Source organism: Vespa mandarinia, chromosome 7 (genome assembly GCF_050613455.1).
Source record: "Vespa mandarinia isolate Hongniang chromosome 7, ASM5061345v1, whole genome shotgun sequence".
NCBI lineage: Eukaryota > Metazoa > Arthropoda > Insecta > Hymenoptera > Vespidae > Vespa > Vespa mandarinia.
In genome coordinates, this window is record NC_140816.1 from 7,089,711 (window position 1) to 7,105,371 (window position 15,661).

A 15,661-nucleotide genomic window follows, 5' to 3' on the forward strand; every position below is an offset into this window, starting at 1 on the left:
GAAGAAAAGAAATCGAACATTTTCCATCTCGTGACAATATGGTATTTGTCGGTAGTCGAAATAAAAATTTTTCTACAATACACACAAATGAGGATAAAGATAAAAATGAGATGAAAATGTAAATGCAACGGTACGAACCTGGTGATAGGCCAATAGATCCAAAATAATATAGATGAAAAGATAGTCGTTCTGTTGGTCGAACGAACAAAATCATATACTTTGTAAGCGGCAATAAGGGTAAAGAAGAAGAAGAAGAAGAAGAAGAAGAAGAAGAAGAAGAAGAAGAACAAGAAGAAGAACAAGAAGAAGAACAAGAAGAGGAAGAGGAGGAGGAGGAGGAGGAGGAGAAGGTGGAAGAGAAAATATTACAAGAGAGCGTAAGAAGAAAGTAGTCGTAGTAGTAGTAGTAGTAGCTTTTAAATATGATGACCCTATCACATCCTCCGGTATTATTGCATTCCGAACTCTCGAGGTTAGAGAACTCGAATAAGGCGCAACGTACGAGCATTTTTATCATTCAAAAGAATCGACACAACTTCTTTAGAAAAAAACATCGGAATGTCGGAAAGTACGCCATTATCGCGTGTGAGATTTCCGTTTGGACTTCCGAGAGAAAGAGAGAAAGAAAGAGAGAGAGAGAGAGAAAGAGAGAGAGAAAGAGAGAGAGAAAGAGATAGAGAGAAAGAGAGAGAGAGAAAATTCGTAGCGGTCAACGCGACGCTCGATATTCTAACACACCAAAGCGTCACTTCACTGTGCACAAACGTTCCCTTCCTCCTCGCGCGTACTACCGTCCGTAAGAGGAGGATCTCTTTCCGCGGAAGAAACGAGAGTGAGAGAGATAGATATATATATATAAAAAGAGAGAGAGAGAGAAAAAGAGAAAGAGAGGAAAAGAGAGAAAGAGAGGAAAAGAGAGAAAGAGAGGAAAAGAAGACTGAGCAGCGGCGCACACGTATTTTCTATGTATCGCGAGAGGACGGAATCATTCGTAAACGTTTTCCTTTTTATCGAAAAACCACCCTCGTTCGCACGCGCGTTCACACGATTTTCACTGGCAGTGTCGGCGGCGGCGGTGGCGGTGGCGGTGGCTGTGGCTGCGGATGCGGAACAGCACGAACCGTCGCGAGACGCAAGCGTGTCCGTAGACCCGAATCATTCTACACGTCTCTCTTTCCTCTCCTCTTTTGCCCACTCTTTCTCTCTTTCTCTTGTTCACTCCTACCACACCACCACCACCACCACCACCATCACCACCACCACCACTGCTACCCCCCTACCCTTCCCAGCACGTTGCGCTAGCAGCCAAGGGCTACTCTCTCCCCACCTTTCACTCTCGTATTTCTCCCCCCTCTCTTTTCTCTCTCTCTCTAAACCCTACCTTTATGTTCTGTGCCCTACCCTACACTCTATCCTCTATCCTATCTCGTTCGTGTCGATGGAGGTCGCCACACACACCGGTCACTACGTCGTAACTTCCGTACGATCTCCACAAATCCGTATACATCTTTTTGCGCACGCACACTACATTCGTTTACGTTTCCTTGACTCACCACCTGGCGGCGCCCCTATCGCCCGCTACTAACCTACGTATATCAATGTCCATACACATTTCAACGGATTGCGATGCGATAAATGAACGTTACTGGGGACGAAGTATTAACCGAAGAAACATTTCTTTTTATACTCTTCTTCTTCTTCTTCTTTTTCTTCTTCTTCTTCCTTTTTTTATGCCATTAACTTACTTTCTTTCTTTCTTTCTTTCTTTCTTTCTTTACGAAGGAACGACGAACGAACGAAAAAAATTTATTACATTAGTTTGCCTTACGTGGGAACCGCAATGCCAAGCTACCGAACCCGTTTATAGTTTTTTCGTTCATTAGTTGATCGATTATAAGCTACTGGCGCTCTCTATCTTTCATTCTAGAATCGTATATAAAAGTACTACCATTTATAATTGATCGAACAAGAGAATTCGGTCATCTAATGTAACATTTTCTTAATTAGATTCATAAAGAAGGAAATTTACATTCGGTTATATACATATATACATATATATGTACCTCTAATCATAGTTATTTCAAATTTGATAAGTTTTCAAATAATTCATCGAAATAAATTCTTTATTATTTTTTTATTATTTTCTCTCAACAACCCCAATACGTATATATAATGTTACGACGCGCATATACAGTTCTTAGATCTTTCGATTTTTAGATAGCACTATTATTATTAGTTACAATCTTTTGATAATAAAATTCTTTAGATTTGACAATACGAAAATGATAATCGTATATGCTACTTGTTTCGTTTTTTCGAACGATTAAATGTCATTCCTTCTACGCTTAGAGAATAGATAAAGATAGATAAAAGAAAAAGAAAAAAAGATAGATAAAAGAAAAAGAAAAAAAAGAAGAAAGGAAAAGAAAAAAAGAAAAACCAATCGAGGTATACATTGATCCCTAGTCTCTCTCTCTCTCTCTCTCTCTCTCTCTCTCTCTCTCTCTCTCTCTCTCTCTCTCTCTCTCTCTCGATCTATCTCCATCCATTATTCTTCTTTCGGGGTTTATTTTTAAAACATACGTAAATATTTATTAACATTTTAAACGTTTGACGCGTTTGCCACGTCCCATATGAAAACATTAACTTTGCATATCCCAATCTAACTCCACTTTTGAGTAAAATTAAGATAATTTTATATATAGGATGTATAAGTTGTACAAACTATATACACATATAATAAATAAATAAATATATATATATATATATACACATTTTATGATTTTTATAATTTGATATGGTTTAATTAGCACCATGGTATCATGATTTCCGATCATAGAATTTCTCATTTACTCTAATAAATTGTACAAATATATATATATATATATATATATATACATATATATACATATATATACACATATATATACATATATACATATTATATATACTAATTGTAGAAAAATACACCTTTTATAATTTAATATATCAATGTATATATATGCTGTGTATACGTACGTACATACATACATACATACATACATACATACATACATACATACATACATACATACATACATACATACATACATACATACATACATATATATCATAAACTTAACACTAACCGAACGTTATTATACTTGGTATATTCCGATTATTTTCCACGAAAGATTACCCATGGCTGACCGCATCTACTAATATCTTGTTGGTGTACCGTAAACGTTGCGTTCACACTGGATGCGCGGTGCACGGTCACTTGATCTTTTGTCGGCAAGCTTTCCAACAAAGCAATACGTATGTATATATACGTATGTATATACCAACAAAAGACCGGACTTGTTTCACCACGGACCAATATGAACGCGGTCTAACTTCAAACCGTTCGCGATTGCAATGCCATACTTCTTCATCGTATGTTTCTTTTTGCACCTATGTATATGTATACGTATATATATATATATACATATACATATATATATATATATATATATATATATTTATACCTACAGAAATCAATCAATTTTAATTCCTTCTTCTATTATTTTACAATGAAATTTTTTCTTTCTTTTTCCCTTTAATTATCACACATTTCCATCAATCTTTCGCAAATTCTTTCGTAGAAAAAAAAAAAAAATTTAGAAATAAAAACAGAGAAAAGAAAAAAAACAACAACAAAACTATGTATCACATAGAGAACAGAGGGGATGACGTTGACGTCAACGACAACAACAACACAATGACAACAATGGCGTCATTCATTCAGTTTGAATTGATGAAATAATTGAAAATACAAAACCTCCATTTTTTTTCGTAATATATTCTTGATATTAATAAATCTGGCATATGTGTGTATATGTGTGTGTTGTGAGTATGTGTCTGTACATATAATATGTATCTTAATAATCAATCATATAATCGTAAAAAAATCAATAATCAATATTAAAAATTTCAAATGAAAATCTAAAAATAATACATATATATATATACATAGATATATTTCTGTTAAGTTTTCTAAGTTTATGTAAGAAATACGGAAAGAAATGAAAATAGTAAAAGAATAATAGTAATACGATTGGATGAGACACGAAGAGAATGAATAGGAAGAAACGTGAAGTAGTAGCTGATAGTCGAAAACGGAAAGGGAAAAGGAGGAAGGTAAGAAAGTAAGAGACTCGCAAGTAAGAGAAGAGAATGAGCGGTGAAAATTCGAAGGGAGAAAAATTGAAAGGAGGTTAGGGTGAACGAATGAGAAGTAAGAGGCTAATGGAAGGGGAAGGCGGGAGATCGCTGACCTGAAGGTAGCGCATTCTAGCGGGAATATTACGAATTTCAACGAACGAAAATACGGTAAAAAGGATATATACATATATATCCTTTTATATATATATATATATTATATGTATGTATGTATGTATGTATGTATATATATATATATATCTATCTTATATCTAGGTAAGGTAGATTCATAACAATAGAAGAATCAAGAAAAGGAAAGATCGAGAAGAGGAAGTGCCAAACGAATAAGAGACGCGTCGAATATACATATGTATATATGTGTATACATACATATATATACAAAGTATATATATATATATACATATATATATATACTGTCACCTGCATTATATTTTTCCTTATAATATGGACATGAAAAAGTATATGTTGAAATTATCGTCTATTGCATCACGATACATGCAGTTAAAATCATGTGACTAATATGAGAAGTATAATACCTTATAATTAATCTTGCACATGTATATGTGTAATACGTGATTCGTTGATTCGTTCATTCGTTGATATGAAATATTCTTAAAAGGACTTTTATATTCCCTTCCTTAAAACTCTCTTATAGAAAATCGCATGCTTCATAAAAATGACGTAAGAATGGAAAGTCCGTGCTAAATTGAAATGTATCTGGTCAGCAATTTATATATATATATATATAATATACTATCATACTTGGTAGATATTTATGAAAAAAGATACGCAAAATTTGAGACTTTCGATGTCGTCGATATTTTTTTCTCTTTGTTACGGCAATGTATACATATATATCTTTTCTTTCGTTTTTTCCTTTTGGTCGATTCGAGAGGTATTAATGAAATAACAATAATCATGGATGTTTCGATGACAAAAAAAAAAAAAAAAATAAAAAGAAAAAAAAAAGAAAAAAAAACAGAAAAGAAGGAAAGAAATGCATTTATCAATATAAATACTAAATACATTTCTAATCGAAAATATATGATGGGAAGAAAACGACGAAAAAAAGGAAAAAAGAAAAAGAAAAAAAAAAAAAAGAAAGAAAGAGAGAAAGAACAGAAAATAAAGTAGATAGATAAAATCGAAAAGTAAAACAATTCTAAATACAGAGCAGCCTGGCCAATAGTGAAAGAAAAGTTTTGATAAAAACGACAGAGCGAACAAGAGGGGAGAAGGGTACAAGTAAGAGAGAAAGAGAGAGAAGAGGGAAAGGGAGAGGGAAACCGAGAGAGAGAAAGAGAGAGAGAGAGAAAGAGAAAAAGAGGGAGAGGGAAACAATGCCGTTAAGATGCTCGGGAAAAACGATAAAGGGAGAAAGGACGAAATGGCTGAACGGACAAAGATTGGAAAACAGACTACATGGGGGAAGGGAACTTACTAAGGAATATAGATCGTAGTGAGATGTAGAAAAAATTAAATATGTTCAAAAGAAATTCTATATACATTCTATGTATATATATATATATATATATATATATACATATATATATAGAATGTAACAAATAAAAAATCAATAAAATAAACAAACGCGTTAATATTTTTTTTTAAATCTCAGAATCATCAATGATCATTTCAGAATAATCACTGCATTAAATTACTATATTACTACATACTTACTGTTTTATTTAACTCACTCTATATTATTATTATTACTACTACTACTACTACTACGCTACTATGTTATATATATATATATATATATATATATATATATATAGTATTTATATATATATAACTACTACGCTACTACGTTATATATATATATATATATATATATATATATATATGTATATAGTAGCATAATAAATTAGTAATAAAATTAAATAAGCTTTAAAAAATAAATGAGTTAATACTTTTAATACATCAATTATCAATGATCATTTCAAAATAATCATTCTATTCGTTACTACATAGCAAGTTTCCTAAATAGGATATGTAAAAAAAAAATAAGTTTTTGTTACATCTTATATACCTGTTATTTGTCAAGAGTTATAAATGAATTAAAATTAAAGCAACCTTAAAACTAAATTAATCTTAATGCCTTTGTAGATTTATCATAATATGCATATATATTCCTTTAACATTTCCATTTTAAATGACAATTACAATGCTTACAAATAAAATTACTTACCTTGTTTGCTATTAAATCAATAACAATATTAATATTTATATATTCACTTATAATATCTATAAACTTAGACTTTTAAATGATTTATTTGCCATATGATCATTTCAAATATAGAAAGCTATTTGTCTAATTTATAATAAACAAAAATAAATAGCATGGTATCATATATTGCATATTAGTAAAGAAATGAAAGTAGATGCTTAATGTATTTATCAAATTTTTCAATGTTATTTTTTTATTATATATATATATATATCTATACACACATACATATACATATATATGTATATATAAGCAACAAAATTATACTTTAAAAGTAAGAGGCAATTATGTCTATTTAATGGTAGATAACGTATATATGTAAAATAGTTATTACGTTAATAAGAAAATTGCATAAATGTAGATCAATGATAGATTAACTTGATATAATGATTAATTATTAATAATATATAAAGAATTGTTATATAAACTTTTCTTTTCCATTATTTCATAATAATTGTCATAAAAAGATAGTGATAAAAATTTCAATAAAATCATATTGATTTCCAATAAACTCATATTGATTCGATATTTAATTAGTTTGAATTTAGTTATACTTGAAAATTTCTACTTAAAAACAAAAAAAAAGTTATTCAGATAATTATTAGTATAATTGTAATAAATATACAGTAATCTTGCAGTAACAGAAAAAAAAAAAAAAAAAAAAAAAAAAGAGAAAAGAAAAAATAAATAATGAAAACTTTACATAATTAAAGATAGAACAATAATATCACAGATTACAATGAGAAAAATTTTGACAAAAAAAAAAAAAAAAAAAAAAAAAAAAAAGGAAAAAAAAACAAGAAAAAAAAGAATGAAAAAGAAAAAAGAAAAAAAAAATAAAAATAAAAAAAAATAAAAACTAATGAATTCTACTTGTATATTAAATATTTTTAATTTGAAAGTATGATGCGTTAAAGAAAAAATGGTTCTATTTTCATTTCTTCAAGATTTCGATAAAGGTTAGAAAGAGGATCGAAGAAAATTGAAGATTTTGAGAAAGCGCATCGACATAAGCATATATATAAAATCGTCTATCCGATGCCGAAAAATGAGATTGTACGAAACCCGGAATATATAACTTTCAATATTGAATAATATCATGATATTCACGGATCATATACTTTCGATTACAATGTTATCGATATACAGCTGATTTGCCATCAATGAAGATGATTAAAACTTACAGTTTACTAGGCGCCGATCCCATTTTCTTGCACATTCCATGTAAAATTTTCGTTGAAGAATTCACTTAATCGTTATCTCGGTGTCCATTTTGTTTGGTTAATTACCGAAGAGGCGTCAGTGCTGCCGTGGGTTACGTTGACACAACACGACTGTCTGTCGCTGACTGGGACACGGCTCATCCAGCAACTTGATATATTTAATGTATATACTCGAACGAAATTTCACATTAAAAGTTTTCAATATTCCGCGAGGCTCTTATTGATATAAATAATATTGGAAATATTGTGACAAGTACACGTATTTCTCTTCATGTTTTAAAAAAAAAAAGTCACAAGCGGAGTATCTTCGAAAAAGCACTCCTTCTCTCTTCTAAATAAGATATACACAAACATTAGAGAAGAATCCGAGTTTACCGTTGCATTGACTGATAGGTGGCGCTATATAGGCTGCCAGAGAACTCAAAAGAGAGACTAGTATTTAAGTCAAAAAAGAAATATATAAGTACGATGGTAAATAAAAATTCAATAAAAATATCTCGTGTAAGAAATCCCATAGAATATCATATTTCATTAATTTCAAGTTTTTTCTTGGGTAAAATCAAAAAAATCTAAACAAATTTATAAAATATATATGTATATATATTACCAAAGATTTTACTTGCCTTTACAGTTATAACATTCAACCAATCATCGAGAAGTACTGTAAGTCCAATGATCTTTTTGACTTCATGTACCATTGTCTTTCTTTCGATATTTTTTGTGCATATTTATTTACATTAATACGAGATCATTTTTTCTCATTATTATTTATATTATTATTATTATTATTATTATTATTATTATTATTATTATTATTATTATTATTATTATCATTATTATTGTTATTATTATTATTATTACTATTATTATTATAATTATATTGAATTAATATGGGTCTCGTAGTAGTCCATTTCGATTAAACGAAATATTAACTTTCAGCACACATTATATATTTTTTTTTATACGTTATTTGTACAATAACACGTCGAGAATAAATTAATGAATATCCCTTATTCTATTATTTCATATTTTATGTACATATAAATATATGTAGAGTATAATTTCATGTATTATATATACATAAAAAATAAAAAGATGTATATATATATATGTAGCAATATATTATAATTTATTTGATAAAAGAATATTAACTTCAATACAAGTCAGACTTCTTCATTAAACGTGTAAAGTGCGACTAACGAAATTGGTGCAAATCGATGTTTCATATGTAGATGTAGTTAAAAACCTGATATTGTCAGTTCGATACTTTGACAATATTTCATTAAACCGTGTATACATTATATTTACGAGAACATTATAAATATATATAAATTGGTTAGAAAAAATAAAATAAAAAAGAGAGAAAACAAAAAAACAGAATAGAAAAAAAAAAATAGAAAAAAAAAATAAAAAAATGTAATTGTGACATTTTACAAACTTTTCAAATTAATAGAAATATTAAAAAAAATGTTGGTCACACACACATCACATGCTAGATATAAATTAACCATTCAATTGATCGTCACCATCCAATTGATAATGATGACGTCGTAAAGCTGCAAACCGTAACCTTTCGGTTTCTAATGTTTGTTCCAATTCCAAAATACGTACTTGTGCTTCCATTTCTAGTCTTTTTGCTTGGTGTAAAGTTAATTTAGATATATCTAAATCTTCTATAAAATTTCACATGTTATAGGCAAATTCGTATTATAAAAATAAATATATAAGATATTTTTTTTATAAAACTAAAAAAGTTTTCATTTAATTCATTGAATTCATTTCTCTCACCTGTTTCCTCGACAAGTTGACTACAACTTTTTGCTGTTGCAACAACACTAGCCGTAGCTTGTGTTACTTCTCTGGATGCCTCAGAAAGTGCAACTAAATTATTACTATTTCTATTGGCTTTGACCCTACTAGCAACTACAAGTTGTGCTGTAGATGCAGCAATTCCTTGCGAAGCTACCATTAATTGTTCAAACTTTCCAGAACCTGATACAACTTTATCGGCCGCTTCCCTGTCGCGTGTAAAAAATTATATATTATTTTAATATTTAAAAATAATTTTACATCGTTAACGCTTACAATAAGAAATTTGCTCCCATGGCGATAGCTTTTGCGGCAGAGATAAGACCCTCAGACCATTGATGATTCCGTTTGTAAAATTCTGTAGCAGAAGCTGTGCCCTGTATAAAATAAAATATTAATGTAATTTTTATATTTCATAAAGTGTATAAATCCGTTAGTAATTTAATTATTAAAAAAAGAAGAAAAGAGAGAGAGAGAGAGAGAGAGAGAGAGAGAGAGAGAGAGAGAGAGAGAAATATATGCATATCTGTAAAACATGATCTTTACTAACCTTTCCTTGGCTTACAATTTCATGTTGTAATAGACTTGATTTTTTAACTAATATTCTTATACATTTCATTAATTCTGTACATGAATCTAAAATCTTTCCATTCACTTCTAATTTTATTCCTGAATCTGCTGCACGAGATCTATCCAACATATCCTAAAATATAAAATATAAAATAATGAAAAAAATGTATCATTAATTTGCCAATATATATACGCACAATGTAATTTATATATATATATAAAATTAAGTTTCTTACTTGCATTCTGTTAGCAGCTTCTTCTATAGCTTTATCCATACTAAAAAGTTCATTTTCTACTAATTCGCCAATAGCTTCAACGTTTCCTTTAGCATTGGATAACATTTCACTCATGGTTGATATTTTTTTCGATTGATTTTTAACATTAATTATCTGCTCTTTCGTCATTGGTGATTTTTCTTTGATATATGTTAACATCATTAAACCTTGTGATCCCAATTGTTTACATTCATCTGCTAAACCTTAAAAAAAATATTTTATTTATTATAATTATCGAATATATATGTTTATATCTTTTTATTTATCTATCAAAAAATGATGTATCGATTAATTTTATTATCAGAATTGTTTTAGTTTGATAGAAAAAAAAAAACTTACTATCACCAAAGACAATATCTGTTGCTGTGTTTGAAGTAGATTTGGCATGTATCAAGTATAATGCAAGCATGTAAGCAGCATGAGTTGTACTGCGAATTAATGTTTTTCCCTTTGTAGCATCATTTACATAACTGTTATATGATGCATCTAAGGCATCCAGCGAATCCAGTGTTGGATTAACTAATTCTCTCAGGTAATCTGGTGTACAAGTTACAGCTGTTATTGCAGGATTATCAATCGTATGCATTGCATGTTGTAAAATAAACTCTGCTCCGCATATACAGCTTACTAAAATAAAGATGTTGATTTATTTATCTGTGTATACACAATACATTTATTAAATATAATATTATTTATTAAAATATAAAAACTTACAAACTATTTCAAATAGAGTAGTATCAGCATCTATTTTCATTTGGTTACGCCATCGTTCAGTTTCGGTTTCTAAATTTATTATTTTTTGGTCTAACTCCTCTTTTTGTGCTAACAAGTCATGAAGATTACCTTCGACTGCTGCTTTCTCAGATGCAATAAAATCTATCTTTGCAGTTAAAGCCTGTTGCACATTTAAAAGCACAGCTTTATTCAGTGATCGTAATGATAATAATAATAATAATAATGTTAATGAGAAATAAATATTAATACTTTTATACTAACCAAATTTTGAGTTTTAGCAGCATCAAATTCTTTTCTTACATCATCTAATTCTGCTCTTGCTTGAGAAACTCTTTGCGCTTCCTGTTCAGCAGTGGCTTGTCCTTGTATTAATTCTTGTAAACGTTGTTCTGCTTCAATAGCTCTGCGCTCTGATTGTTCTTGTTGTATTTTTACTCCACCCAATTGTTTATCCACATCAGCTTTCTTTTAAATACAATTCGTTATGTCAGCAAAAATGAAGGGAACGAAAAAGAAAAGGAGAAAAAAAAACGATATATTTCAAATCACATATACGCATACCTTTCTGATTAAATTGATGTGTTCCTCTCTTAGTTTTGAATATATATCTTTAAGCTTTTGGAACTTCTCCTCGAGTATTCTGTCTTTTTCTGTAATAATGACAAAATGTAACGTCTATAAATTAAAATATTGTTTTATTATAACGTACCTTTAACTTCCTGAAATTGAACAAATATGTCTTCCTTTTGTTTAGTTATTTCTTGGTTGGTTTGTTTTTCATGAACTATTTCATTTCCCTAAAATAAAAAAAAAATATACAAGAAATTCGTACAATTATAAACTAATTATTTTCATTCTAAAATAAGGATTTTTTATACTTTGGTACTAAGAGCAGATTCCAAATCTAAAATACGATTTCGAAGCTCTCCAATAATACGTTGATGGTCTGTAAGCAATTTGTGTAATTCTTGTCTTTGACGTCCATTTTCTTGATGCAGATGTTTGATAAGATTATCCCTAAAATAATTTTAATCATACGGCTATGTGAAAATAATTTTCAAGAAACTTTATATATGATTCATTTGTAAATATAAAAGATTTTCGAAGATAATCACCTTTCTGTTAAAGCATCAGGTGAAATAGAACCATTTCGAGAAGAATCCAATTGATCACCCGGTAATGAACTAGTATCTGATGTATCAATAAGACTATCAACCACAGTTTCACTATCCAATGACTCTTCTGGAGGTAGTACAACAATTGGTGTAACGTATGTTCTTAATTCAGCTTGTATTAGAAAATTAGGTGGATTCTGTGAAGAGAATACTATTTTTATTATAATTGCCATTTTAATTACTATTAAATAATAAAGCAAAGAATTAAATTACCTCTGGTAACGATGGTATGGTAATTAAATGCTTAAAATACTGCATGTGTTTAATAGTATTATAAAAACCCTTTAATTCTTGAAATTGTTTTGAAAATCTATCGCGATGACCTGTTAATGTATCCGCAGGAAGAGCACCATGAAGTTTGAACAAAATTTTAACACAATAATCATACAATTGAGATGCATCTTGTATGCACGGAATTAATGGTGCAAGCCGACACTGTCCACATGGTGTCATTGAATTTGAACGTGACATATCCAATGATCCAAATACTGTAATTTATTAATATAAGAAATATTTTCATTATCTAAACATATATTATTATTCAAAGAATATTTTTAGAGTGTACCTGTATGTTGTAAATTCAAAATATCATCCATGTAATCAAACATTTCCACTGACATTTGAAAACTAGAGATAAGAAAAAAATGTGTAAATGATGTAAAAACATTGAAAATATTGATTATATATAGAGGAAAAAAAAAAAAACTTACTAAATATTTATATCATTTTCACCAATTGCTTCAAGTTCTTCGGTTGTAACCAAAAGGTTCCCTGGTATACGTGGATTACGTTTATGAAAATCTAATTTTGTAATTAATAATCTTATATATAACTGAATAAGACGGCCATAACCCTCCCGAAGATGTTGCCATAATTTTCCAATATCTTCCAATTTACCATAATATCTTTGGGAATCACTAATCACTTTTGGATGGCCCTCTCGTAATACTTTGTGTAAAACATGGCAAAATTTCCATGCAACGATTTGATGTTCGAATAAAGGTTGTCGCAATATAAACGTCCAAAATATAGAACCACTTTTATCTTGATATGTGCTGATAATAGCATCTATTATTTTATAAGGATCATTATATTACAATATTAAATATTAATACATTCGTACTAATGTATTAGATAAAAGGATACTGCGTACATGCTTTTCTTTAACAGGAGTTTCAGTTGGATTCACTGCTTTTCCGATGCTAATGATCTGCAATGAAATATTATTTACTACTACACAAAAATTTATACCCTAATTCATCTTTTATTATAAATATATTATAATATAAATGTCTACAAATAAACAAACATTAATGCATATTACAAAAAGAAACATATATAAATATATTGTACTAAGCTTTATATAAGTGTTACATTTTTTTATATAACTCAATATTTTCTACTAACCACATATTTTCACTTACCAGTTGATGCAGTTGTTTATCAGTTAGTGGTAGTACAGGTGGCATATTAATAGTGCAAAACGATTATAACAAGAAATTATAGCAAATATAATAGCATAATAATCAACACATATAACAGACCATCATTTATTGACTTGTCGCTCACCCAAAATACAATATGTGGGTGCATTAAGTGTTGCAACAATTGTACACATTATCTGCAGAACTGTATATGTACAAAAAGAAAAAATGTTTTCAATATAGAACATGAATAAATATAAAAAAAAAAAAAAAAAAAAATTAATATATTCAAAGTAGTACAAGCATCATTATACCAGCGATACTATAGGGTATAATAATATATTGATAAAAAAAAATATTAATAATTTAAATTATTAAACGCACCTCTTTTCTATCCTACGACATAATAAACAATATTTATTTACATATAGTAATCTAATTTTTATATGAAATATTCGTAGTATTAAAATATATTAAAGATAAATAAGAATGTTATGGTCCCATAGAACTTAATTATTTTGTTATATGATTTTTATTAAGTATTTGGAATATACTGATAACAATTACTTATCAAAACATAAAATGTAGAACGTATTAAGTAAAAATATAGATAAACGCAGATAAATTTCCAATGTGTTATCGATATAAGGAATTCAAATACGAAAAAAATATTATAGTTAGGTAAATAGTAACACTTTTATTAGAATTACAAACGAATTCAATATTGAAATAATGACGTATGAAAAGATAAACATAAAAAACAAATGATAAAATTACTAAATTGAATAACAATGAAAACATACCTGGAATTTGTCGATGTTTTTACGTTCTAAATCCAAATTATTTTTTCTTTGTTGTAATACTCGTAAGGACAATGAAGCCATGCTAAAATTCTAATCGAAAAGGCGCAATTGATATTTCATCGATATATTATATATTACATATTATATATTATATATATATATAATACAACACAATATATTATATATATACATATATATATATGTATATATATATATATACATATATGTATATACACAGAACGGATATTCAAATTTTATATGAAGTGTGATTACAATCTATAAATATTAGTATATAATATCTTTGTCAGTTCAAATCAAAAACGATAAAAAGACAAACCTATTTATTCGCGTTAACATTCGTAAACACCATATAAATATAATCTTTAAAAAATCTAACTAACTTCATTATACATTATCTATATATCGATATTTTTTATCAACGAATGAAATAAAAAATAAAAATGACAATTGCAGGCAGTAAATAAACGACGATGTCAACGTGACCCACCCTGATGCATGTCGATGATATTGGTGCAGAAACGAAATTAAGCTTCAATGATGCACCAATGAAAATGATTGCACGTCGTACCTTGCCTTAACTTATGTATCTATTCATATGCGTCACGTCGTATATGGGCAAACCAATCAGAGTTTAGTTGGGTTTTAAACGAATTTTTTTCATTGGTGCATTCTAAAGCCATCACTAATACCACGTGAGTGTTATACTACGATAAACGAGATAAATATTAATTTAGAATAAACTTGCAACGATATATTGATTTTTAATATTTAATAATATTAAATACGATAGAATTCTAAATTATTCTATAATAGTGAATTAATAGAAATAAAATTAATGATATTATATGAATTTGATTTACGTATTTTGTGATAACTACTAAAGTGGCGCTGTTATTTATTATCTGACATTTTAATTCGTTCATTTAAAATTGAAAAGTCATGCAATTTTATAAATACTTGACCAGATAATAAATTTACACATTAAAAATATGAAAAGTGTTATTTAATAATAATCGTGAAAAAATTATTTTTATTTTTATATATGTCTAACAACATATGTATATGTTTAACAACATATCCTCTAAGATTTTTACAATCGTTATTTAAAATATAGATATAAATACGATTATATCAAAATTATACAATTTTTTTAAAAAAGTATATCTTTATTATCATCATCATTATTATTATTA

The 15,661-nt window shown here is 28.4% G+C and overlaps 2 protein-coding genes across 13 annotated transcripts in view; both read right to left on the minus strand.

Annotated features, from left to right (window-relative positions):
* kis (chromodomain helicase DNA binding protein kismet) overlaps positions 1 to 7,996 on the minus strand; it is a 29,177-nt gene extending 21,181 nt beyond the window's left edge. For 6 of the 7 annotated variants that reach the window (XM_035863354.2, XM_035863353.2, XM_035863351.2 and 3 more), the window contains exon 1: positions 7,618 to 7,996. The gene's annotated coding sequence lies outside the window, so the exon portion shown is untranslated. Of the gene's footprint in view, positions 1 to 138; positions 1,156 to 7,617 lie in introns of those variants that run through there. The other variant, XM_035863349.2, reaches the window with a different exon arrangement.
* A 762-nt stretch (positions 7,997 to 8,758) lies between these two features.
* Hip1 (Huntingtin interacting protein 1) lies at positions 8,759 to 15,012 on the minus strand. 6 transcript variants are annotated; one of them, XM_035863404.2, is made up of 19 exons: positions 14,956 to 15,007; positions 14,448 to 14,537; positions 13,645 to 13,849; positions 13,367 to 13,430; positions 12,931 to 13,288; positions 12,786 to 12,847; positions 12,434 to 12,708; positions 12,161 to 12,357; positions 11,924 to 12,062; positions 11,755 to 11,842; positions 11,607 to 11,695; positions 11,307 to 11,510; positions 11,025 to 11,205; positions 10,650 to 10,937; positions 10,272 to 10,513; positions 10,016 to 10,168; positions 9,742 to 9,842; positions 9,445 to 9,674; positions 8,759 to 9,329 (listed from the first exon to the last, which is right to left on the minus strand). In XM_035863404.2, the coding sequence occupies exons 3-19, from the start codon at positions 13,687 to 13,689 to the stop codon at positions 9,160 to 9,162; spliced, it is 2,886 nt and encodes a 961-aa protein (XP_035719297.1). In that variant the 5' UTR covers positions 13,690 to 13,849; positions 14,448 to 14,537; positions 14,956 to 15,007; the 3' UTR covers positions 8,759 to 9,159. The 6 variants fall into 6 exon arrangements, with proteins under 6 accessions (XP_035719297.1, XP_035719296.1, XP_035719293.1 ...); XM_035863403.2 differs by lacking the exon at positions 14,956 to 15,007 and adding an exon at positions 14,785 to 14,949; XM_035863400.2 differs by lacking the exon at positions 13,645 to 13,849 and having other exon boundaries at positions 14,956 to 15,012.
* Positions 15,013 to 15,661: the final 649 nt, after the last annotated feature.

Coding starts and splice junctions, on each gene's coding strand:
- Hip1 (XM_035863400.2), bottom strand. CDS start 14,528: ATGGCTTCATTGTCCTTACGAGTATTACAACAAAGAAAAAATAATTTG. Junction 11,696..11,754: donor TCAATTTCAGGAAGTTAAAG/GTACGTTATAAT, acceptor TCATTATTACAG/AAAAAGACAGAATACTCGAG. Junction 9,843..10,015: donor AAATTGTAAGCCAAGGAAAG/GTTAGTAAAGAT, acceptor TATTTTATACAG/GGCACAGCTTCTGCTACAGA.